We start from the raw sequence: 24,588 nt of genomic DNA, 5'->3' as shown, positions 1-24,588 counted from the left end.
TTCTTATATCTTAAGCTATTTTTTTGAGCAATTCTTTGCCTTCTGTTTTTCAGAGCTGGTGAACCATGTCTTCAGCTAAAATAACCACAGGCTCTCCATATTGACATGATCAAGTTGGATTTTCAGAGTGCAGCTTGGGGTTAGGAGTTGGGGAGGGTTGGTTTGGGTTCTTTCAATTGATAAAGCTTTTGGTAAGGCTGTTAAGGTTAGGAAGAACCTGCAAATTTCTGTTGTGTTCTGCAGAGGACAAGAAAGGTCATTTTTACAGAAGGAATGTGTTCAATTGAAAAATTAGGTAATCAAAGAGGGTCATGACATTTAAAAATGATTCTTCCTGGTGTTGCACCATCCAGGCTGCAAAATTTTGGGTGTTAATGATTGTTAACATCAGCACTTTAAACTGCATCTGTTGTCTTTAATACATTAGAAGTGAAACTTCTATGGCAGCTGTGGGTAAATAATTTCATTTTCCTGACACTGCTGTACTGAAGATTCCCTAAAAACAGTCCTGGTCAGGAAAAGTTCCAGCTGAAAAGCAGAGCTGGGGTGGTGTTTTCTTTTTAGCTGGTAAGGAAGTAATGGCTGAGTGGCAAGGCTGTCACAGGAGAGAATATTTGTTGCTGCATTAATCACTTACAGCAAGGCTGGACTGAGCTGTGTTACTGTACAGTCTTACCCTGGAGCAAATGAATTTCAATTAAAAAAAAAAATACCAAAATTACATCCAGATGTCTGTAGGAAAAAATTAATGTGTCTTCACGTTGAATTGATACCTGGTGCTTTCTAAAGCCATCCACAAGTATTTCAGGATTCATCCAATTAACTTTTTTTATGAAGGATATAATAATTTGAATTGGAAGGCACCTCAATGACCATCATGTTCCACCCCCCCTGCCATGGGCAGGGACACTTTCCACTAGACCAGGTTGCTCAGAGCTCCTTCCAGCCTGGTCCTGTGAACACTTCCAGGGGCAGGGAGTGCACAGCTTTTCTGGGCAACCCCTGTGGCACTGTCAGTGGTGAGAGTGTCTCCAAATTGTCCTTATATTTTGTGATTTTCATCGTGTTAAATGCACTCGTATAAAAATTCAGCAAGTCTCCTCAGCTATGTAGACAGTCTCTCCTTGTCAGCAATGTGCTCATCAGCCAAATACTTCTGATCCTGTTAACCTTTCATATTTCATTTTTAACAAAATCATAACCTTAGCAAGAAGAGCCGTGAGCAAGAGAGGTCATCAGCCAAAATCTTCTGATCTCATTAACATTTCATGTTTCATTTTTAACAAAATCATAACCTTAGCCAGAAGAGCCACGAGCAAGAGGCCAGCACAGTCCCACTCTGCAGCCCCGTGGTTCTTCAGCACCAGTCCTGCTTTAGCAGATCCCTGTTTCCCTGCTGATGGTTCCTGCCAGGAGCGGAGTTAATTCAATTGATCTCAAGTTTCAGCTGTGAATGGGATGTGTGGGATCGGGTGGAACAGTGGCAGCCGAGAGCCCAGGGCAGCTGCCAGCTCCGGTAGCAGCGGCTCGTTCGAGGTATCAAAGGCTGGAGGGGGCGGGGTGTGCTTATCTCTGATTATCTCTGTTCAGATGCAAGCGCCGACTTCTTGGTGCTCTGCTAAGCATCGAGCCCGGTACTTTTGCATAATTTGTGTTGTTGGGTGCTTGCTTTCCAAGATTGTTTTCATAGGACAGCTGCTGAAGGGTGGGATGTGAGTGAGGAGTGGACAGCAGCCTGTGTGTGTGCCTGCCCCTTTTATCCAAGTGCCTTAACGGCATTCTTGGAGCTGTTTTCCCGAGGAAGAGATAATTACTGTGATCCAGGTGTTCCTATGGGACAAACCCGTGTGTTAATGACAAAAGTCTGCAAAACATTTATTACTGCGCCTGAGTGGGCGCTGCTGGTGATAAAGAGATGGTGAATCTTGTTTCTTGAATCAGAAGGCTTATTTATTAAGATATTATATATAATACATTATTATACTAAATAGAATATAGAGAGAGGTTTGCAGAGCAGCTAGGCTAGGCTAAGAATAGATAGCAAGAATCTATAACAAAGTTGTGGCCAAGGACTCAGTCCCCTGGCTTGCACTGGTGATTGGCCCTTAATTATAAACATAGGAAATGAGCCAATCAAGGTGTCCCTGTTGCATTCCACAGCAGCTGATAATAATTGTTTACCTTGTCTTCTGGAGCCTCTGGCCTCCCGAAGACACAGAAATCCGAAAGAAAGGATTTCTGTGGAGAAATGTCTGCAACAAACATTGTTTTCCCAAGCAGTGTGGGACTCTTCAGCTCTGCACTTCCATGACTGCACGTGTAGTCAAGTCTGGAGGAAAAAAATAGTTTCTGCTCTGATTGAACAGTGAGACAAAGTGGGGAGAAAGGCAGCAGGGAGCAATGGAGTCTCCCTGGCTCCTTGTTTTTCAGGGAAAAGCCTTTAGTCTGCCAGGCTGAGCCCTGCTGTGCTTTTGCCAGCACCTGGCTTCATTTCAAGTCTTGCTACCTATTCAGCTGAATATTGGATGTGTTTCAGATCCTCCTCACTGTCTTCCTGGAGCTGTCTGGGATTCTGGCCAGGCACAGGGGGAAGGAGGGAGGAGCTGCTCCCACTGCAGGCTCTGCACCAGCCGGCTCCTGGGCCCGGGGGCTGGGGGAAGAGCCAAGGGGAACCACTGCTCCTCCCTTCTCTGCCACCCATTTCCTTGAGAGCAAATGCTGCTCCTGTCCTAGAGAGAAATGGGAGAGAACCTCACAGATCAAAACAGTCCTGCATCTTCCATCATCCTTTTTCCTTCCTCTTCAGTGAACATGAAAAATGTTTGCTCTTGTGTTGGAGGAAAAAAGTCCTGGAGAGAGGAGTTGATAAAGGGACTCCAGGCAGGACATGAAGAACTGATTTCTGGACAAAGCACCAGTGGAGAGTGAGCAGCCAGCCCTCACTGCCTTGGGGATTGCATGCAACATTAATTATTGCAGTGCTGGACTGGAGATGGGCAAGGGAAGGTCCAAAGTCTCACCAGAATCTCACCAAGTAACTGTCTTGTTAATGTCTGGGCCATTTTTTCATTCTGCAATGGTTTAACTTGTTATATTTTACCCTTTCATGACCACAATAAAGAGACATTTCACTGCCTTCTTTGCTCAGTCTCCAAGGAGGCCAGCCTTTGAATTTTGGACAGCCCTGGGATTCTCAAGCACACGCGTGGTGGCAGCTGTTACACCTCACCAAAACACACCTTCAGCAAAGGGAATAGACCTGCAATGCAGAGCAAGCAGCAAATATATTATTTCCCCTTGTAGTACTTGCAGCTGATTTGAGTAAGGTTTCTGATTGTCTGTTTTCCCTTCTCTTGACAACTTCACTTCTTTCACTCTTCACTCCTGGCCTGTATTTGTCTCTACAACTTCTCGTGTTCCCCAGGCCACGTCACACACGGCCCATGTCACTCCAGGTGGGACAGGCACCTCCCCAGAGCACGTGGCTGCTGGGAGTGCCATGTGTCCTGCAGCCTGGATCCCTGTTTGCTTAACCCTGCGTGGTGTTTGCTTTTTGCACAACAGCAGGGCCTTGTTGACTCACATCGAGCCTGCCTGCCACTGGAGTCATCCCCTCCACTCCACACAATTCCTGGCCAGGTAATGGCCACTCAAGCAGATTATTCCTCCTGCCTGGCTGCAAATTTTAGCACTTGCCCTTATCAGCCACCTTCCTCTTTTACTTTCTCTTCTGATTTCTCCAGTCTGCCAAAGATCACTTTGAAATATGTTTCTGTCCAAATTGTGGCTTATCCCATGCAGTTAAAGAGTAATTCTTTTTTGGGCTGTGTTTTCCCCTCTTTGCATAAAAACATTTCCATGAACTTGTGCAATAGGCTTCTGCTCTCCCTTCCCAAAAGGGCTCTGGGTACCACCAAAGCTCCATTGGCTCTTTTGATGACTTCATCTGCTGCTCATAAAAAGCCTCCTCCACTTGATCTCCTCCTTCAGTGATCTTGCCACAACAGCATTTACCTTTTCTCCCCTCTCTTTGATCACTGACTGTGCTTCTCCAAGGGGTTCCTCTTCTTGACCTTTCAATCTTCTCATATCTACTCATCACTGATACAAAAAAACATCATTCACTGCTTACCTAAAAAAGCTGTTTATATCCATGTTAATATTCCAGCTGCTGTCCCTTCACTGCTAAGCTGATCAGATGATAGTTCTGCTTTTATACCAACACTCACTGCAGCTCCTCTTGTCCCTTGCAAGAGAAAAAAACCCAATCACTGCCAGATCTCAGGAAATGGATTAAGTGGCTCTCCTTATGAAATTGGTGCTGATTTTTGGGAATTATTCTCAAGGCTGGGATGAGGAGTAATCTGTGTCCCACTGATTGGGCTAAGCTCTAATGGAGCAAATTAGTGCTGTGTATTCATTCCCAGACACCATGATTGATTTTAATGGCTTTAATGCCAATGGCACAGTGTGGGTTGATGTTGCTGTGGAGATCATTTAAATCAGTTTATTATGTGCACCAAAACTCCCTTGTAGCGGAGAGAGACTTTCCAGAAGAGCATGTAGTGACAGGACAATGGGGAATGGCTTTAAGCTGGAAGAGGGCAGGATTAGATTGGGTATTAGGAAGAAATTGTTCCCTGTGAGGGTGGTGAGGCCCTGGCACAGGCTGCCCTCAGAATCTGTGGCTGCTCCATCCCTGGAAGTGTTCAAGGTCAGGCTGTTTGGGGCTCTGAGCAGCCTGGGACAGTGGAAGATGCCCCTGCATGTGGAAGGGAAGTTGGAACTAAGACTTTCTTTAAGGTCCCTTCCAACCCAAACCATTCTTCACCTGGCTTGGTGAAGGAAATTGAATCTTGAGTGCAGAGCTGTGCTGCAATTACAAATCCCTCTAATTTGCCTCACACATCGTGTTCAGATAGTTTCCAACGCACTTGGAGGTGTCACTTGGTCTTACAAGTTTCTCTGAGGTGTCTGTCTTACATCTCTCAGGATCTGGCACATCCATCTGTGCTGGCAGTTCCACACCTCGACACCCATCTGCTGAAGCTGCAGTGGTTGCTGCAAGGCTGGCGCTCCTCCAGGCACAGCAGCTGACTCAGGGCCTCTTCTCCAGTGCCAGAACCCAGGACACCCCTCTGGCTGTCCTGAGCAGCCAGGACCCCTGCCAGGGGGCTCAGAGACCCTGGCACAGAGCCCAAAATGCCCCTGTGGTTTTGATTGTGACCCATGGAGCAAGTTACCAACCTTAGACGAAGATCAGCAAGCCACAACAGTTTAAGTAGAATGATAGTGAATTTATCATGGGGTGAAAAAGTAGATTTTGGGCATGTCCAGTCTTTCTCCTTCTTCTTGGCCTCCTTCTTCTGCTGTGATGTTGGCACTTTTGGATTGGTTTAGAGTAGGAGCTCACTGTCTAACATAGGTGATAGGTATTGGAAAGTAATTGTAGATATTGTACACATAGTTTTTAGTATAAAGACATAACACTGCCCTGGGGGCAGGCAGAGTGCCTGGAACTGACCTGCTGAACGGACCTCATCTGGACAGGAGGAAATATTTTATAGATAAGGAACAATAAACAACCTTGAGGCCGAGAAATGAAGAGCTCTCACTCCTTCTTCAAGCTCCAGGCTGGGAAAAGAGACTTTCAAACTTTTCTTGGGGTCCCTCTGAGCAGCGAGAGGCGCTGAGACTCCAGTCCCTCCTCAAAGGCATGAAAGGTGTGTGTGACAGTGTTCACAGGGGTCTGAGGATGAGGAAGGGACAAGGATCTGACTCCATGTTTCAGAAGGCTGATTTATTGTTTTATGATATATATTACATTTAAAGTATACTAAAAGAATAGAAGAAAAGATTTCATCAGAAGGCTGGCTAAGAATAGGAAAAGAAACAATGATAACAAAGGCTTGTGTCTTGGACAGAGAGTCTGAGCCAGCTGACTGTGATTGGCCATTAATTAGAAACAACCACATGAGACCAATCACAGATGCACCTGTTGCATTCCACAGCAGCAGATAATCATTGTTTACATTTTGTTCCTGAGGCCTCCCAGCTTCTCAGGAGGAAAAATCCTAAGGAAAGGATTTTTCATAAAATATGTCTGTGACAGGAGTGGATATCCCTCCTTGGCTACTCCAGTAGTTTTGCATAAGATGCATTCACAGAAGTGGTACAAAACTTCTGTGTAATTAACAAGCTGTTTAAAACTAAAAAGCTGTACACAACTGTGTGAAAAACACGTTAAAGGCAAAAGAAACCCAAAAACTCTCTTTTTTTCCCCTTCCAGCTAGCAAAGAGGTAACACCTCTTGCTGTTGCAAGCAAAACAGCTTCAGAGAAAAGATTTGGATTCTTGAAGGATCTCTCAGAGAAAATCCCATGTTAAGTGAAGTGCCTTCAAATACCACAACAGTATTTAGTGATGGCTCCAGGAAAACACACAAATCAGTAATAACATGACATGACCAAACAACTAAAACATGGGAATCAGACATTCAAACAGTCCAATGTTCTGCTCAAATTGTCAAATTAGCAGCAGTAGTTAGAGCATTTCAGCTGTTTCAGGAGCCTTTCAATTACAGTTGATTACAGTTTCTGCTTATGCTGCTAATGTAGTTAAAAGAATAGAAAGATCATTCTTAAAGGATGTTAGGACATCCTCAACCAGAAAATCTTAAATTAACAAACCAAAACCACTACAGCTACAACTGCAGTTTGTCAGTGTTTGCACTCCTTCTGTTCCAAATATTGATGGAGTTTTGCAGAGCTTTGCCTCATGTGTGCCCTGGCATTCTCTGAGACCCAAATCAAAGGCCAGGCTTCCTCCTTAACATCACCATTTTACACTCTGTGCCCATCCCATAATTTATCTGCACCAGATGAAAGCCACAATCTTATTCCACATGTTTTTCCAACTGATGTTTTACCAGTGAGGCTGATGGTTACTTGTGCCAATGTCACTTTATAGCATATTTCAGATGTAGTTAATTAAGTAAACTATGATTAGAGTAAATAATTGTTCTGTTTAAGAACACTATTTTCTAGTAAACTCTTCTGTAGTAAAATTAGAATACGGAGGGTAGGGAAAAAACTGTGTCATTTCAATCAGAAATCGTATTTTGATGAATCTTGTGGGTCCCTTAAACTCAGAATTTTCTGTGACTCTGTCATTCTGTAATTTGCCATTGATGTGGATGTTTCTCTACAAGTTGTGAATTTTTAACAATGTAATGAGACAGCTGCTTCAGCGTCTCTATTTATGGCAAATATAAAATATCTGGCTCTTCTCTTGATTTGTTTTTAATTGCTCAATGTTTTTGCTGCATTTTTTTCCATAAATTTCACCCCACATTCTAACCATGCTCCATTTCCTTACCAGAGAGACAAACCCTTGACTTTTTAATGCTGAAACTGGTCCCTCAGCTTTAGACCAGTCACATCCATTTGGAAAGTCTTTTCTGTCACTTTTACCACTTGATTAAAGCATCCTATTTCTTATTTTTCCTATTCCTACAGCATGCAATATTCCCCAAATAGCTCCATATAATGTATATCATGTGCAGATGGAGACATGCAGCTGTCTCAACTCCTACCATGGCCTGAAACACAAGGAACACTTCAGGGTGAATCTCCTGTCCTAAAAATAAACTACCTTGAACTGCTTTTCTCTGTATTGGTACTTTTTATAGATACAGAAAAAATTGCAGCTTGGACTTTGCAGAGCCACAGGCTGCATTCTTGAGGAGCTTCTCTTTGGTGAGGCCTTTCAGTATCTTCTTTCATGCAAATATTTCTGTGGTTTTCTTTGTGTTTTTTTTTTTTTTTTTGGTCTTGTTTTGTTTTTTTTAAACTTTCTGAATAATCTAGAGCAACTTTTTTAAGAATTACTGTGAGATAATTAGCATGGAGTGTATTAAATTCACCTGCACCCTGTGTTCCACACCCCCAAGCCCTGTTCTCAAAAGTGAGGATGGAGCTGTCGTGACACTGAATAACTCATGGCCACATTCTCACAGTGGCCTTAGGCTGAAGAAAGGCAGGGTTTCAATAAAAATTAGGAAGAAATTGTTTACTGTGAGGGTGGTGAGGATCTGGCACAGGGCTCCTGAAGGTGTGGCTGCCCCTGGATCCCTGGAAGTGTGTGAGACCAGGCTGGATGTGGCTCTGATCACCCTGGCCTAGGGAAGGCGTCCCTGCCCATGACAGGGGGTGGAACAGGATGGTCATTCCCTCCCTTCCAACCCAAACCATTCCATGGTTCAGCAGGCTCCCTGCCCTGAGATGGGCATTTCTAGGGCTGCCTGCTCCTCTCTCCCACCTTGCTGGCCTGGGCAATGCCTGCACAAACCCAAGGCCTTTTTAGGGGAGCAGCTCACTGCTGCCCAGCATGAGGCCCCTCACAGACCCCTCAGATGCAGTGGGAATTGCTCCCAAACCAGACAAGCAGCCACTGCCACAGGCTGTGTGATGGTGTTTGCAGTGGTCCCAGGGTGAGGGAAGAGATAAGGATCTGACTCCATGTTTCAGAAGGCTGATTTATTATTTTATTGTATATATTATATTAAAACTATGCTAAAAGAATAGAAGAAAGGATTTCATCAGAAGGCTGGCTAAGAATAGAAAAGGAAAGAACGATAACAAAGGTTTGTGTCTTGGCCAGAGAGTCTGAGCCAGCTGACTGTGATTGGCCATTAATTAGAAACATCCAACATGGGCCAATCCCAGATGCACCTGTTGCATTCCACAGCAGCAGATAATCATTGTTTACATTTTGTTCCTGAGGCCTCCCAGCTTCTCAGGAGGAAAAATCCTAAAGAAAGGATTTTTCATAAAAGATGTCTGTGACACAGGCTGTGCTCGGGAGCCACTGGCAGCCACATCTGTGTCCCCACTATGGCACTGCCCCTGGGGACATGAATAAAACATCTTCCAAGGTGCCCTGGCAGTGCCCTTTCTCCAGGGTCACAGGATGAATGAGGTTGGAAAACACCTCTGAGGTCATCAAGTCCAACCTTTGAGTGATGTCCACCACGTCAACTAGACCATGGCATGAGTGACACATCCCATGTCTCCAGGGACAGTGACCACCATGCCCTTGGCAGCCATTCCAATGTCTCATCCCCTGTTCTGTGAAGAACTTCTTCCTAATGTCCACCCTGAACCTCCCTTCCTGCAGCTCCAGGCCATTTTCTCCTGTCCTGTTGCTGTTTGCCTGGGAGAAGAGGCTGATTCCCCCTGGCTACAACCTGCCAGGGAGCTCTAGAGAGTGACAAGGCCATCCCTGAGTCTCCTTTTCTCCAGGCTAAACACCCCCAGCTCCCTCAGCCGCTCCTCCTGCTCCAGACCCTTCACCACACCCCTCACCATTCTCTGGACACACCCCATCACCCGATTGTCCCCCCTGAACTGAGGTGACCAGAACCGGACACACTCTCTGGAGGCCCTGTGGGTAAACCCTGGGTGTTTCCCTTGGGGATCCGGCCGGACATTGCTGGGCATTGTCAGACATTGCCAGACCATCATCGGACATTGTCAGATGCTGTTGGGACATCGCTGGACATTGCCGGACATCGTCAGACATCGCCGGACATCGCCGGACATCCCTGGACATCCCCGGACATTGCCGGACACCCCTGGACATCCCCGGACATTGCCGGACATTGCCGGACATTGCCGGACATTGCCGGACATCCCCGGACACTCTCGGACATCCCGGGACACCGCCGGACATCCCCGGACACCCCTGGACATCCCCGGACATTGCCGAACATCCCCGGACATTGCCGGACATTGCCGGACATTGCCGGACATCCCCGGACACTCTCGGACATCCTCGGACACCGCCGGACATCCCCGGACATTGCCGGACATCGCCAGACATTGCCGGACACCCCCGGACACTCTCGGACATCCTCGGACACCGCCGGACATCCCGGGACACCGCCGGACATCCCCGGACATTGCCGGACATTGCCGAACATCCCCGGACATTGCCGGACATCCTCGGACATTGCCGGACATTGCCGAACATCCCCGGACACCGCTGGACATTGCCGGACATTGCCGGACATTGCCGAACATCCCCGGACATTGCCGAACATCCCCGGACACTCTCGGACATCCTCGGACACCGCCGGACATCCCCGGGCGCTCCGGCCCAGCGCACCGCGCTCCCATTGGCTGGCTCGGAGTCGCCAACGCCCCCGCCCTGACCAATCAGCGCTCGCCGCGCCTCTCCCGCCCCTCCGGGGAGCGGCGGGGGCGGGGCCGGGGCGCGCGGGGGGCGGGGCCGCGGCTCGCGGGCTCCTCTTAAACCCCGCGCATCCCCCGCGCCTTCATCTTCCTCTTCCTCCTCATCACCATCATCATCATCACCGTCCTCAGCCTCATCCTCCTCACGGGCTCCATCCCCGCCGTCCCCACAGCGGCGGTGTCCTGGGCAAGGTGCGGATCGCGCGGCTGAGGTGGCGGCCGGGGCGGAGGGCAGGGCAGGGCGGGTCCGGCGCATCCCGGCGGCCGCAGGTTGCATCATCCGCGGGAGCGGGATGTGGGGGCTGAGAGCGGGGGGTGGCCGTGCCCCTCATCCCGGAGGGGATGGATGGGGCATGGAGGGCGGCAGCGGAGTGCGCGCAGGGGCTGCGGAGGCTCCCTGGGTGAGGATATTCCAGAACCGTCTGGATTCCATCCCGTGCCATGTGCTCCGGGATGGCTGTGCTGGAGCGGGGAGCTCGGACCAGCTGCAGCACTGTGGTCCCTCCCATCCTGACCCCTCAGTGGTTCTGTGCTGCGTTTCTCTTTCGGTTTTGCAGTGGAGGAAGCGGCAGCCGCAGCCGGGTGGTGCCGGCTCCGCTGCGGGGCCCGGGACGGTGCCCGGAGCAGAGATGGGCTCTCGGCTTTTCCTGCAGCCTCACGGGATGACTTTGTGCCTTTTGGGTCTCTCGGGGTCCTGCACCTGGTCTTGGCTCGCTGCCCATTGTTCTCGTGGGTGCCATGAGGTTCTTCTGCAAGGCTGATGCACTGGACCGTGGAGCTTATTTTTTACATTTGATTTCATCTATTCCCCCTCCCCAGCTGGGAGGGATCTGAACGTAGCTAAGTCCTGAGGGAGCTGTTCAGTAGCAGTCATTTGGTCATCCATATTTATCTATAATATACTGAAAATATTTCTTTATCTATAATATACTGAGAAAATATATTTATAATATACTGAGAAAATATATTTATCTATAATATACTGAGAAAACTTTCCCAATATATTAATAACCCTCCTGGTGTCTCGGAGCAGCTGTAACTTGAAAGGCGAGTGATTCTCCTGCTCCTGGTTGAGTATCCAGTCTGCCGTGTATCTCTGTGCTCCCAGCGCCTCTGGCCACGGAGGTTTTGGAACTCTGGGCCCGTTCCAGCAGCGTTGCTCACTCTGCTCGCCCTTGCCAGGGGTTTGTTTGCTGATCCGAGGTGGTTCCGCAACGCTTGCGCTGTGCAGAGGCGGAAAAACACCGAGCGTGGGGGCAGGGGAGCGTGGGGATCCTGTGGGGGACAGGGAAGGCATTCCTGGAGAGCTCAGAGCCTGCTGCTTCCCTTCTGCTCGGATCACCACTGGGGAGGTGGGGTCTGGGGGTAGTTGCACTGAGCATCCTTGTCCAGAGCAGCTGGTGGCCCTTGGTGCCCTGCCATGCCCTGTGTGTGAGTGCCCTTGGTGCCCTTGTGTGAGTCCCCTTGGTGCCCTGCCATGCCCTGTGTGTGAGTGCCCTTGGTGCCCTTGTGTGAGTCCCCTTGGTGCCCTGCCATGCCCTGTGTGTGAGTCCCCAGCGGCCCTGAAGAGGAGGAGAAGGTTAGAAGCAGAACCTGCTCCCAACGAGGTGGTGGCAGCCAGGGGCAGGAGGGAGCCATGTCCTGCCCGTGTCAGTGCTGCCAGTGCCACCTCAGTCCCTGAGCCTCAGGGACTCAGGGACTGAGGTGGCACTGGCAGCACGGCAGCCTGGGGTGGCTGGCATGGGCTGGCCCCGGCTGCTGGCCTGGAGATGCTGCTAAAAACACAGGAATTGGGCACACAGCAGTGCTGTGCTCTGAGAATCCTGCTAAAAACACAGGAATTGGGCACACAGCAGTGCTGTGCTCTGAGAATCCTGCTAAAAACACAGGAATTGGGCACACAGCAGTGCTTGTGGATGCTCTGGGGATCCTGCTAAAAACACAGGAATTGGGCACACAGCAGTGTGAGCCTTGCCCATGAGGCTTTCTGGATCTCATCCCTTTGTCCCACTCCTCTTTGAGACTTAGGTTGAAGTGGTTTTGCAAATTCTCTTTCTGATTAATTCTGCCAATCCTGCTAAAAAGACAGGAGCCAGGCACACAGCAGTGCTGTGCCCTGGGGATCCTGCTAAAAGCTCCACAGAGTGATGGCAGCTGGTCTTTCCCACCAAATATTCATCAGCCAAAAGCTGCCTCCCTCCCAGCTCTGTGCCAGCCTTTATCAGAGATCTCAGGGCCAGCAAAACCTGTGGAGCTTTGCAGGAGGCAGCACAGTGCTGGGGAAGGAGTGCTGTGCTTCTGCTTGTCTCACAGAGCTCGTCAAAAACTGAGAGCAGCTCCCTCTTTTTGTGATGCTGAGCAAGATATTTAATTCCTGAGCATGGAATCCTCCTGTCCCTGAGCTGGGGCTGGGCACATCAAGAGCCCTGCTGCAGTGCTGGTCCATCTCTGTGCTCAGGAAGGGGAACTAGAAGGGAGGAAATACTGAAAGCTTCTGATTGCAGCAGGTGAAAACACAGATAAAGCATGCTCCAGTCTTTTCTTTCATGCTGCTGTGCTCCTGAGACATCAGGAGAGTTATCAGAGTCCAGGTGGGGTGAGCTGAGGAAATGGAGCTGTCAGACACCGGTGTGAGGGCTGCAGGCTCAGCTTCCCTTCCCTGGGGCACAGCAAACTGAACACTCCCCTCTTCTCCCAGGCTGGTTTCTAAAATAACAATTGCCACAGCAGTGGGAGTTGCTTTGCTGCCAGAGTTTGATCTTTGCAGTGTTACAGAGGTGAGGGCATTAAAGAGCTGCCCCTTTCCTTCCAGAAAGTTCTGAGTTGTGCCAGTCTGGCTTTTGAAGAGTGATCATGGAGAGGATGTGCATGTCCTCACCTGCTCTGCAGGAGAAAATGGAAATAAGGCTTGGGATTCTTGAAGGATCTCTTCCTAGAGCCAGATGTTAATTCAGGTTGCTTCAGGTCACTTGGTATCTCCTGGCACAGGAGGGATGGCTGCTCCTGGGGAAGTGACAAGGACACACACACACAGGCACAGAGAAACCACAGCAGCAAAACAACCCAAATGTTTGGCTTTCTCCTTAATCTGTTTGAAACAAAGTCAAAATTCTCCAGAGTAGAAATCCATTTTGATTTAAGTGAAATGTACATCTTTAAGTCTGTAGTTAGAAAACATAGCTGTTTAGCCTGACTGCAAAAGCCTAAATCAGAGAAACTGCTTCAGGGAAAGACAGAAATAAAAAAAGAAACAAGAAGTGATGAAAAGAAACAGAAAGACTGCTGTGAGAGCAGGTCAACTTGACCTAAGAATTCTTTCTGGTAGAGAAGAACTAGCAAAAAATGTCATGCAAAATTTGTAAAAATGAATATGTGTGAACCCATTGTGAAATTGTATGCATATGGATTTGAGAAGAAGATAAAAAAACCCTAAAGTTAATTCCCAGAAGTAGGCATGTCTTTTAAGGAGAGTAATCTCCACATGCATCCAGCGCTGTAATAAACATACCAGCTTTACAACTTTCACAAAGTTGTAGAATTTTTAGTTATCTCTGCAAAACATGTTCCAGTTGTGGTGTTTCCAAAGGCTGCATGGTTACCTACAAAGATACCCTGTGGCGCTCAGGCTGAGCAGAACAATGTTCTGCAGTGCTTTATTTGTACCTGCTTAACACCACCAAGTTTCCCTTTGTCAGGTGCAGCAGAGAGAGGGATGGGATGCAGGAATTCTGTGTCCCATCCCAGCCTGAGCAGCATTTCCCTGAGATTCAGCTCTCACAGCTGCCTCACGCAGCTCCATCCCTGCTCCAGGCCGGGCTCAGCTCCTTCGCTGCTGCTCAGGGGATGTTTGAGCAGCGCTGAGAGCACACACTGTGCACAGCCGTGGAAACTCACACAGCTCCTGACGCACCTGGGTTCAGCTCAGGATTCATTTCAGTCACTGGCCCTCAGAAATAATTTAGGTCTTGGCTCCCCTGTGGACATGGACCCAGGGGTGTGAGCCTTGTCCATGAGGCTCTCTGGATCTCATCCCTCTGTCCCACTCACTCCCCTTTGTGACTTAGGTTTAAGTGGCTTTGTAAATTCTCTTTCTGAGTAATTATTCTTTTTTTTGGTTGTTTTTTTTTTTTTTTTGCCTTGTGTGATCTTGGAACAAAGCTCTGTGGGGAGCAATGGAAGGAGCTGGGGCTGTTTAGGCTGGAGAAGAGGAGGCTCAGAGGTGACCTTGTTGCTCTCTGCACCTTCCTGAAGGGAGGCTGCAGACAGGTGGGGTCGGTCTCTGACAGAACCAGAGGACACAGCCTCCAGCTACATCAGGGAAGGGATAGGTTGGATATTAGGAAAAATTTTTTCACTGAAAGAATACTAAAGCACTGGAATGCTCTTCCCAGGGAGGGGTAGCATCACCATCTCTGGATGTGTTTAAAAAAAGCCTGGCCATGGCACTTGGTGCTATGGTCTGGTTGAGGTCTCAGGGCACAGCTTGGACTCGATGATCTCAGAGGTCTCTTCCAACCTCATTATTCTGTGATGCTGTGATCTGCAGATGTAATGGCAGGAGCTAGTCAGGCTGTTCTAGTTAGACTCTACCCACACCCCCAACTGGTTATGGCAGTGCTCCCCTTTAGAGGAAAATTAAATTCAGGCTGACAGATTCTTTTTCCTAAAGATGAGCAGCTCTTCCTGCAGCTTATCATTTCCCTTGGCCTCTGCTGAGCAATGTTCACCTACAGAAGCAGAGTTGCCATCCTCCTGTCCTGCTTACCCCCCAAAAATGCTGTTTTGGGCCTGTAGGGAGGATCAGGATGGGGATTTGGATGTCCTAGACCACATCTGACCCCATTTTTCGGAATTTGTGTCCCCTAGGGCTGTAAGAAATTAATTATGTTGCTTAAGGTTTGTATTTCGTGACAGGATTTTAAGCTTTTTGTCTCTCTCCTTATTTTTGTTCAGAGTTGAAGCCTTGTTATTGAAGCTTTGATCAAACATCAAGTATTGCCATTATGAAAATGTGAGAGAATCTCACAGCTTATTTGAGGGAAATAAAGACAGCTTTTTCTCAATTTCTGCTGTTCAAGAAGTAATGGGAGTTGCTGTTAGTAAATTATTAATTTTTTGCCTTACAATAAAGGAAATGAGATGCTATTGCTTTGCCCGGTCCAAAAGGCAGCTTTTTGAGAGCCACATTAATTTCTGTCCTGCCATCAATACAAATAACAAATACTGTAAACCTCTTATTTTTTATTTTTTACTGCAGTGAATTCCCCCCTCTTTCATCTCAGCTTTTGGACACTGTTGAAAGACACTGAGAGCTGGTGCTTTAAAGCTTTTAAAGGTTTTGTGCTCTTATTTTATTATAACTTGGAAGTAGAACAAAATTTTCAGTCTCCTGTTTCTAAACCCTTGCTGCTTTTCTCCTGTATTTTGAAATTATTTGACCCTTTGGCAGCAAGGCCCCTTTTCAGCTGGACTTTGTCAATATTGTCAGTGTTACCCTGTGGCACTGGCACTCACTCCATGTGTTTCATGCCAACCTTGAAAATCCTCCAGTACTTTTCCTTTCCCAAAAAAACCCCAGTGATACTCTGGACTGTGAACCTGAGCATCCTAGAAAGAGAAATGAGGGCAGGGTTTCAATCTGGAACTGGGAGTGTGAAAAACGACAATCACTTGTTTTTAAAATTTTAAAAGTTTAACAGTAATAAAATGGTTTTAAAAATAGTAATGCAATTAGAGTAATGATAATTTGGACAATTTGGATTAGGACAATATGAGACAATAAATACAAAGACTTATGGACGTCAGGGTACCTTTTTCTGGGCAGCATAAGCCTGAAAATGGACACCCATTAACAGAGGATTAACCCTTAAAAGCAACAGCCTGTTGCATATTCATACACCTCATACATGGTGCATAAACTCCATTCAAACACAGGATTCTGTCTGGTCAGTGTCAGCTTCTTCCTCTTAATCCTGATGGTGTCTTTGAGGTGGGAAGAAGTTCATTTCTTCTGATAATGGAGCAATAAATTCTTTTTCTCTGAAAGATTCAGGTGTCCTGTGACTGATATCTCAGTGCGAGTCCTTTCTTTAAAAAAAGTATCCTACATAGCACAGTTTCTATTTTAACATTTTTTATAACCTAAAACTATATTTAACACACTACTTAAGAGAATTAATACAGCATTACTTTCTAACACAACACATATAATATTCATTTTAATATTTGCAAAAAGCCAATCATAAAATACATGCATTTTTCACAGGAGTAAGCTGATTTCTGGTGGCAAAGACAGGTTGGTGGTAGATTTTGTGTATTTATGGGATCTGTGCTTTTTTAGACTGGTGTCTGTCATTCTAATCCTGGTCAGCAGTCTATGGCAGGTTATAATCCATCTATAACAGGTTATAATCCATCTTGTCTCACGTATTAACTGATCAAATAGAATTGTATCATTTTGGTAGCATGGAAATATTTTTGTTGAAGGAAAATTACTTCAAGTCTTAGTCTGGAAAGTTGATATTTTCAGAGGTTTTTGGGTTTTTTTCCCCTAGAGGAGAGCAGTTTAAATGCTTTAAGCATTGCAGTGCTCAAGGCAGCAGTGGTTAGTGGCCTGTGTTAACTTGCAGGATCAAATACTGAATTTCACTGATGCTGTGATCCAGATTTTTTTTCCAGTTTTCTCAGCCATGTGAGATCTTAAATATGTGTTTTGTGTACCTCTGCCAGGAGGATGAGGCCAGGGACCCTTTCCAGCAAAATTCAGTAATGGAAAGAGCTGAACCTTGCTGCAGAACAGTGATGAAGAAAACAAATATTAGGGGAAAACACCTCATGCTTTCCAAGATTTCAGCCAGATTTTTGTCTTTAATTGATAGGGAGCAGCCAGGCTCTGTGAACAACTGGTAGGAGAAATGAACTTTGTATTTATATTACTATTTTGTATTTACTCATTTCTGAAGCTAAAAGCTGCTAGAAGCTTGAAGTGTTTGCTGTGTGTGTTTTATGCAGCACCACTGAAGCTGTGCATGAACACTAATTAATTTTGGGTAGGAACTTGTGACATTCTGCTCTCCTTGAGGGTGGAGAGGCCTCTGTTCCTGGATGAATCCCTTTCCAAAGTTGTGTACAGGGTCTTTTGGGGACAGCACCATGAAGGACTGTACTGAACAAACTGTATTTCCTATTACTTTTTGTGGCTTTCAAGCTCCTGGAGTTGCAGAAGGTCTGATAAAGATGTTTTGTGCTTACTGTGGAGGACAGAGCAGAGGGAAGATTAATAATGCAGGAGGGACAGGGTCAGGGCACCCTCCATCAATCCTGCACAATTTCTCTGCTGCCTGATTTATTTTTAATCCTATTTATAGAAGTCATCTTCACTTTCTTTTGCAGCTTCCTTTTTTTCCCCCCTATGAAAAAGATGTGTGTGTTTTGCCCCTGTGAGAGAGTTTCCTGATAGTTTATTTTTTATTTTTTTTTCTTCTAACTTATATGGTCTACAGCTTTGAAGAGAACTCCAGTCTTGTGACCCACAGCAGTTCTTCTCCTGAAGAAAATCCAGTTTTCTGTGCCACCACCCCCACCAAAAACCATGGAGAAGTTTGTATCAGAAAAGCCTGTTCCTGTCTCTAAGGTACTCACAGCTCTTTGGGGAATACTTGTTTCTTAATCAGGCTAAGCAATATTTCTTATCAAGACAATTAATTTTTTTACCTATATATGTGTGTGTTAAAAATATTGCCTCAGTTATCTGGTTTGTTCCTTACTTGTTACATCTAAAGGCTGGCTTTCCAAAATGTTGTTTCAGAATCGTAAAATGTGTTGAAATAACTGAAGCAGAGCCCAAGAGAGCTCTGGAAAGTTCTGGATTTCCCCCACACACCCCATTCAAGGGATTAATAAATAAAAATAAATAAAATAAGCTGAAGGGGTTAATGCTGGGGGTACTGGAGTGGGAATGCAGGCTGAACAAGGGGAGAAGTTTCCATTTTTTTCCATTTTTTCCATTTTTCTCTTTGGCTGGAGAATTTTCCAGGGAAGGGCCAAGCCCAGGAGGTTTCAAGGCCAGGTTGGACGGGGCTCTGAGCTGGAGGAAGGAATTGCTGAAACCTTTCTGTGAGAGTTCTCTGTGACCACTCAGCCATGCAGAGCCCTCTGGCACAGATTTCTAATGAGTCACCAAGCAGCCTCACTGTGTTCCAGTCTGCTTGGAGTGGGGAGGTTTTATGTTTTATTTCAGAGAGCTTTTGGTGTGGGAGGGTAGTCTCCCATGAGAACAGCCCTGGGTTTTCTGTGTCTGTGCAGGCTGGTTACAGTGAGCCACGAGTGTTTAAATTATCTTTGTGCAGAGCACTGTGGTGAGCCTTTGCTCCCAGACTTGCAGTGCAGGTTCTGGTGTTGGTGATAAGGATTTGGCAAATCAAGGTGATGCTGGAACACTTCCCATCCTCACAGCACTATGGAAACATCAACTCCTTTTTTGTTTTCCTTCCTTTTTTTTTCCTTCTCTTTTCCTTCTCCCTCCCCCAAGAATGGAATCCCTACTCTTCCTTCCCAGAAGAAGCCAGATACCAACTCATGCCCTCATGCACCTGCCAAGTGTTTTGTCTCTGGTGGGGTGGACAATGAGAACTGCAAGGGCAGTGAGAAGGAGAGGCAGTGGATCCGCCCTGACACACCCAGCAAATGCACCTGGAAGCTCGGGAAGCCCCTCTCTGCCTCCCCCCATCATCATGCCACCCTGTGAGTGTTGCCTTATTTGCTGGTTTTCAGCACAAACCCAGCTCTGATTAAGGGATGTTTTCGATCAAGGGCTTGATGTTTTGAGTTTGTATTCAGTGGATATTCCTTTGAGCTAAAATAGCTAAAATAACCAGCCTGATAAAGGATGTGGGGGTGCCAGTTGTGGGTTTCTCTGGGTCTGGATTGAAGGTGTTTCATGTTCACACTCAGGTGTTTATTATTTCTGATCAGTGAAACAGTCTCACTGCTATGAGTTCTGCAGCTTTTCATTAGAAGGCACAAAATGGCAACAATCTCTTGTTCAAGGACTTTTAAGACTGAACTATCCAGTTAAGAACTGACACCTGGATTATTTTCCCTTTTACCCCAATAACTGATCCCACAGAGCTGCAATGGGGACTTCTCTGCCCAATTACAAAATGCCACCCAAACCCATGGAGAAGAAGGAAGAAGCAGCATGAAGAGGAAACCCAGGACAACACCCTGTGCCCTCCATCTTGCTTCCATCCACAACACACTAAAAATCCCAAAACCTCAATTTCTCACCAAGTGATACACCTACACTGCTCTCTATAATCTATTTCACATTTTTTGTGGATTCTAGGAAAACTAGAATTCTAGTTTAGGAAACTTTCTCCATGGATGAGGGTCAGAGTCAGTGCTGCCCTGGGGGTCAGGGCACCCCAGAGCAGACAGAGAAATATTCCCAGTGCCCTGGGTTTCCACAAAAGGAGAAATAAAAGCAATAAATGCTGTGTGGTTGTTGTGTGACCCTTCTGTGACTACATTGACTTTGTTTGTGTTTGTGCCAGGCCAGAGCCTCCGAAGATCCTGCCCAGCATCCTGAATAAAGTTGGCAACACACCTTTGGTGCGGATCAACAAGATTGGGAAGCACTTTGGGCTCAAGTGTGAACTCTGTGAGTTTCTGCAGGCAGAGAATAAATTACAAACACTGGTTCAGAAACTTGGGTAGCTTGGGTTAGTAGTGTCATATAACCTGGCCACAGGAGTGCAGGTGATTGGCAGGAAATGGTGAGGAAAAATTCCTGGTTTGCCCTGGGTAGATTTTCTGGGTTTTAGGATTTTGTCATCTAAAACATCTTTCAGTTTGTACCTCACGAGAACAATTCCTGCAGCTTTTCCATTTCTGTAGAAAACACAAAAATGTTTTTCATAGAAAATAATTTTTTAAATTTAAAGCAGTTGTGTGAAGTTTTTGACTGCTTCTCCTATTCAGAGTATTCATCAGTGTGTGCAAAATGCAGCTCTGCAGTTATTACTAAAGATCACTGGAAATGATTAAAGGGGTGAAATGGACAGTGGATTTTTTTTTGTTTGGGGTTTTTTAACCCAGCCAATACTGTATATTAATACTGTGAGGAAAAAATCCTGGTTTTCCCTGGCAGATTTTCTGGGTTTTAGGATTTTGTAATCCAAAACATCTTTCAGTTTGTACCTCATGAGAACAATTCCTGCAGCTTTTCCATTTCTGTAGAAAACACAAAAATGTTTTTCATAGAAAATAATTTTTTATATTTAAAGCAGTTGCGTGAAGTATTTGACAGCTTCTCCTATCAGAGTATTCATCAGTGTGTGCAAAATGCAGCTCTGCAGGTATCACTAAAGATCACTGGAAATGATTAAAGGGGTGAAATGGACAGTGAATTATTTTTGTTTGGGGTTTTTTAACCCAGCCAATACTGTATATTAATACTGTAGATATTAGGAGGCTCCGATCAGAGTGCTGAAAGGTGCTCAAGGGATTAATGCTGGGAGTTCTGGAGTGATGAGAGAGAAAGTTCAGTTTGATCAGAACATTTTTGGCTGGAGAACTTACCCGGAAAGGGGAGAGGGACAAAAGCAGGGTTTGAGGCCAGGTTGGATGGGGCTTGGAGCAGCCTGTTCTGGTGGAAGATATCTGTGCCCAGGGCAGGGTGAGGAGCTGGATGAGCTCTGGAATGCCCTGCAGCCCTGCTGGTTGTGTGTTTGCAGTGGCCAAGTGTGAGTACTTCAACGCCGGGGGCAGCGTGAAGGACCGCATCAGCCTCAGGATGGTGGAGGATGCTGAGAGAGCTGGGATCCTGAAACCTGGGGACACCATCATTGAGCCAACCTCTGGGAACACAGGTAGGGCATGGAGAGGCTGGGGAAAGTGAGGGGAGAGGCTGTGGTGGTTTTCCTGGAAAAGGCAGGTTTGAGATCACAGCCTGTGAAGGGAGGGAAGGGAATCTGTTCCTGCCTGCCTGGTGCAGGGAGCTGTGCCTCTTCACCTCACACCAGGAACAATTCTGAACTGTCCTCTGCTGACCAGAGCAGGTGGGAAGGAGTTCTGCTGAACTGCAGAGCCTCTTTGATTTAAAGAAAGGAAGTGCTAGGCCAGACTCATAAGAGTCCTCAGGAATTCAATTCTGACTGAAATTATTGTGTAAAGAAGCACCCATAAGACTGGCATGATGCCTTGTGTAGGCAGACCTAGAATAGAGGCCAAACAGAGCTAAATAATAAAGCAGGGATTTATGATAAGGCCTCCATGGATGCACCTTGGGCAGCACAAGAGCCCAGCCAGGGCTGCACCCAAGATGAACCAAAATGGCCCCAAAATGCACGGCCGGGCACGGGGTCTGTCCCTGGGATCAGTTCTGCTCCATTTGCACCTTGCAGTTCATTGTCCCATGCCAGCTTTAGCCCTGCAGTCCCACCCTGCTTGTTTTTCTCTCTCCAGCCCACAGGGTTTGTGCTCCTGGGCTGAGATTTGGGTCATTTGTCCTTGGTGCCCAGCTGGAGCAGGAATTGTTTTGTCTCCCTGCTCTGTGCACAGAGCTCACCATCCCATAATATGAGGCTCATACCCACACACTAAAGCAGAACAGAACTTGAAACATATAAAAGCTAAAACCTGAGTGAATCTGGATCTTCCCCTTCTTTCAGTTCTTCCAGCAGCAGGAAACTGGGAAGTCACATCTGTTGGCTCAGGAGCTGCTCTGGGGGGCATTCAGGGGATTCATTCTGGGGGCATTCAAGGGATTCTGGGGCCATTCAGGGGATTTTGGGGCCACTCAGGGGATTCTGGGGCCATTCAGGGCAGCTGAAGCCTTGGTGAGTGTGGCTGTAGCTCCTGCCTGAACCATGGCCAGGAGTGGAAAATATCCTTGTGTGTTGCATTCCTCCAGTATCCAAGGTCCTGCCATGACATCCCTCTCTCTGGGTCAGTAGCTGATAAATGATTCTACTTGCCATAGAATCCACAAAGGCAGAACTGAAGGAGATACAGGGCAATTACTTCAGAAAGCTGATTTTTTTTTTTTGTCACATAAGAGCAAAGAGCAGGGCACACAGTAACCTGAGAGAATTGGTTTTTGCTCTCTACTGCTCAGAGTTACTGGGTGTGTTGAATGTGAGAGCTAATGTGTTATATTTTTATCCTCTCTGCATCCCAGTTCTCCGTCAGCCAAAGTCCTGTTTTGATGTTTTGCTGCATTTCCAGTAGCAGAAAGTACAAAGTATTAGAGTTCAGGTCTCAAAATCCTTTCTTCATCACAGACCATAAGGAAGATCTGGATGACTTCTCTTCAGCCTTTGGCTTTAATGAAACTGCTGCTGGTCTATTTTGTGTATTTGGTCATCCATATTTATCTATAATATACTAAGAAAACATTCCCTTCCCAATATGTTAAACACCACTTGAGTTGTTTGAGGTGTGGGTTAGGCTTCTCTTACAGGAACAATTAAAGATGATTAAGGTGGGGATTTTTTCTCCCACACAAAACCAGAGGCAGCTTTGAACAAGCAGGCCTCTGTGTAGGGTGAGCTGCATGTGCTGGTGCCCAGAGGAGCAGGAGAGCTGTAGCCTGACCTCCACACCTCTGAGCCAACCTGATCAGCTCAGGCTGTCCAGCAGGGAGGTGATCTGATAGCAGGTGTGAGCAGGGAGGTGATCTGATAGCAGATGTGAGCCTCTCTCCCACAGGGACAGCACAGAAAGGTGATCTGATAGCAGGTGTGATCTCTCAGCAGAGATGTGATCTGATAGCAGATGTGAGCCTCTCTCCCACAGGGACAGCTCTGTTGAGCTCAGCCCTCAGGTGAGCAGGCAGAAATCAGGCTGGACATGGAGTGGAGATGTTCAGAGTGGAAATGAGATGTCTGTCTCCAGCAGCCAGGGTGCTTCACTGTTGTGGCAAGCTGACACTGTGTTTTAGAACCTCAATCACCAACAGCATCTAAATAATGTGTTTTTAGACAGGACGTAGTCTCAGCACATTGTAAATTGGGATTTGTGCAGCAGCGAGTCAATAGAGGCTCTGCAGACCTTTTGTAGAATCAAAGTGATTCATTCTTCTCATCTCCTCCAGCTTAAAGCACGTTCCTTTCCCAAATTAGACCTGGCAAAATGAAGTGGGTGAGACAGGAGGAAGGTGATGTGCATGTTGCAAAGGCAGCAGTTTGCACAAGCCAAGTTCCCCACCCTTGGATAAACTTCCTCTGGGCTGTGAACCTCAAACAAGGATCGGCACCTGTAAACCCCACAGGCAGAAACGTCCCCTTTGCCACCCCTCTGGTGGAAATGATGGCAGGCAGGGCGTGCCAGAGCTGTCCCTGTGTGTTCTGTGCCCTGCTGCTGCTGCTCACTGAGTGCTCTGTGTGCCTTTGCTGTTGCAGGGATCGGGCTGGCCCTGGCGGCGGCAGTGAAGGGCTATCGCTGCATCATCGTCATGCCAGAGAAAATGAGCATGGAGAAGGTCAGAGCTGCCTCTGCTTGCAAGAATTTAAACATAAACGTGTCTGCACTCGCTGAGCTCCTGCTGCAGATCAGTGCTGGGGCTTCAGCAACGAAGGTGCAGGATCTTGGCCAGGGAAATCTCTGCTGAGGTGCTGTTGCCAGTGCCTGGAGAAATCCAGGCTGGCTGGCCATGGATAGAAAATGAAATCCAGGCTGGCTGGCCATGGATAGGAAATGTCTTTAGGACCCATCCCCACAGCACTGCCACTTTGAAAACTCCCATAATTGTTTTAAATACAGACAGCCTGAGGTTTGCCTGGCACGTTGAAGGGGTTACCTGTGCCCCAGGTGAGCTGTTCCTCGCTGAGCAGAGGGTGAAGGAAGACAGTGCTGGAGCTTTGAATATCCTGCAGATATTCTGGCCTTTGGGAGGTGAAGGGGGCCTGTTGAGGGTGTTTTGGGGTTTTGTGACCACCTTTATTTGCTGCAGGTGGATGTCCTGAGAGCTCTGGGTGCTGAGATTGTGAGGACCCCAACTACAGCGAGATTTGATTCTCCTGAATCTCACGTGGGAGTGGCCTGGAGGTTGAAGAATGAAATCCCCAATGCACACATCCTGGACCAGGTGAGAGCCAGGGTGTCAGAGGTGCAGGTGTAGCATGGAGGAGGCTCTGGGTTGTCTGTTCAACACTCTCCATGTGTCTCTGGAGGAGAAGATGCCCCAAATCTGGAGGTGGAGCTGAGCAGTGAGCACGTTGTAGGAAAGGAAGTTTTTGCAGTCACTAGAGAGCAGCAATGAGCTGGTGTTTGCCACAACCACAGCACTCAGGGTGTCTGTTTCCAGTGAGCTGGCAATCCTGTGAGGAAGAAT

General features: G+C 47.0%; 1 protein-coding gene across 1 annotated transcript in view; it reads left to right on the top strand.

Moving 5' to 3' along the window:
- Positions 1–10,302: 10,302 nt before the first annotated feature.
- LOC134432584 (cystathionine beta-synthase-like protein) overlaps positions 10,303–24,588 on the top strand; it is a 28,617-nt gene continuing 14,331 nt past the window's right edge. The window contains exons 1-7 of the mRNA XM_063181434.1: positions 10,303–10,445; positions 17,756–17,886; positions 18,784–18,995; positions 19,808–19,914; positions 20,990–21,124; positions 23,657–23,736; positions 24,208–24,342. Of these exons, the coding sequence (XP_063037504.1) occupies positions 17,845–17,886; positions 18,784–18,995; positions 19,808–19,914; positions 20,990–21,124; positions 23,657–23,736; positions 24,208–24,342 (711 nt within the window). The 5' untranslated portion in view covers positions 10,303–10,445; positions 17,756–17,844. The remainder of the gene's footprint in view (positions 10,446–17,755; positions 17,887–18,783; positions 18,996–19,807; positions 19,915–20,989; positions 21,125–23,656; positions 23,737–24,207; positions 24,343–24,588) is intronic.

The sequence above is a fragment of the Melospiza melodia genome, chromosome 2 (genome assembly GCF_035770615.1).
Source record: "Melospiza melodia melodia isolate bMelMel2 chromosome 2, bMelMel2.pri, whole genome shotgun sequence".
Taxonomy (NCBI): domain Eukaryota; kingdom Metazoa; phylum Chordata; class Aves; order Passeriformes; family Passerellidae; genus Melospiza; species Melospiza melodia.
This window is presented reverse-complemented; position numbering and strand designations above follow the sequence as displayed.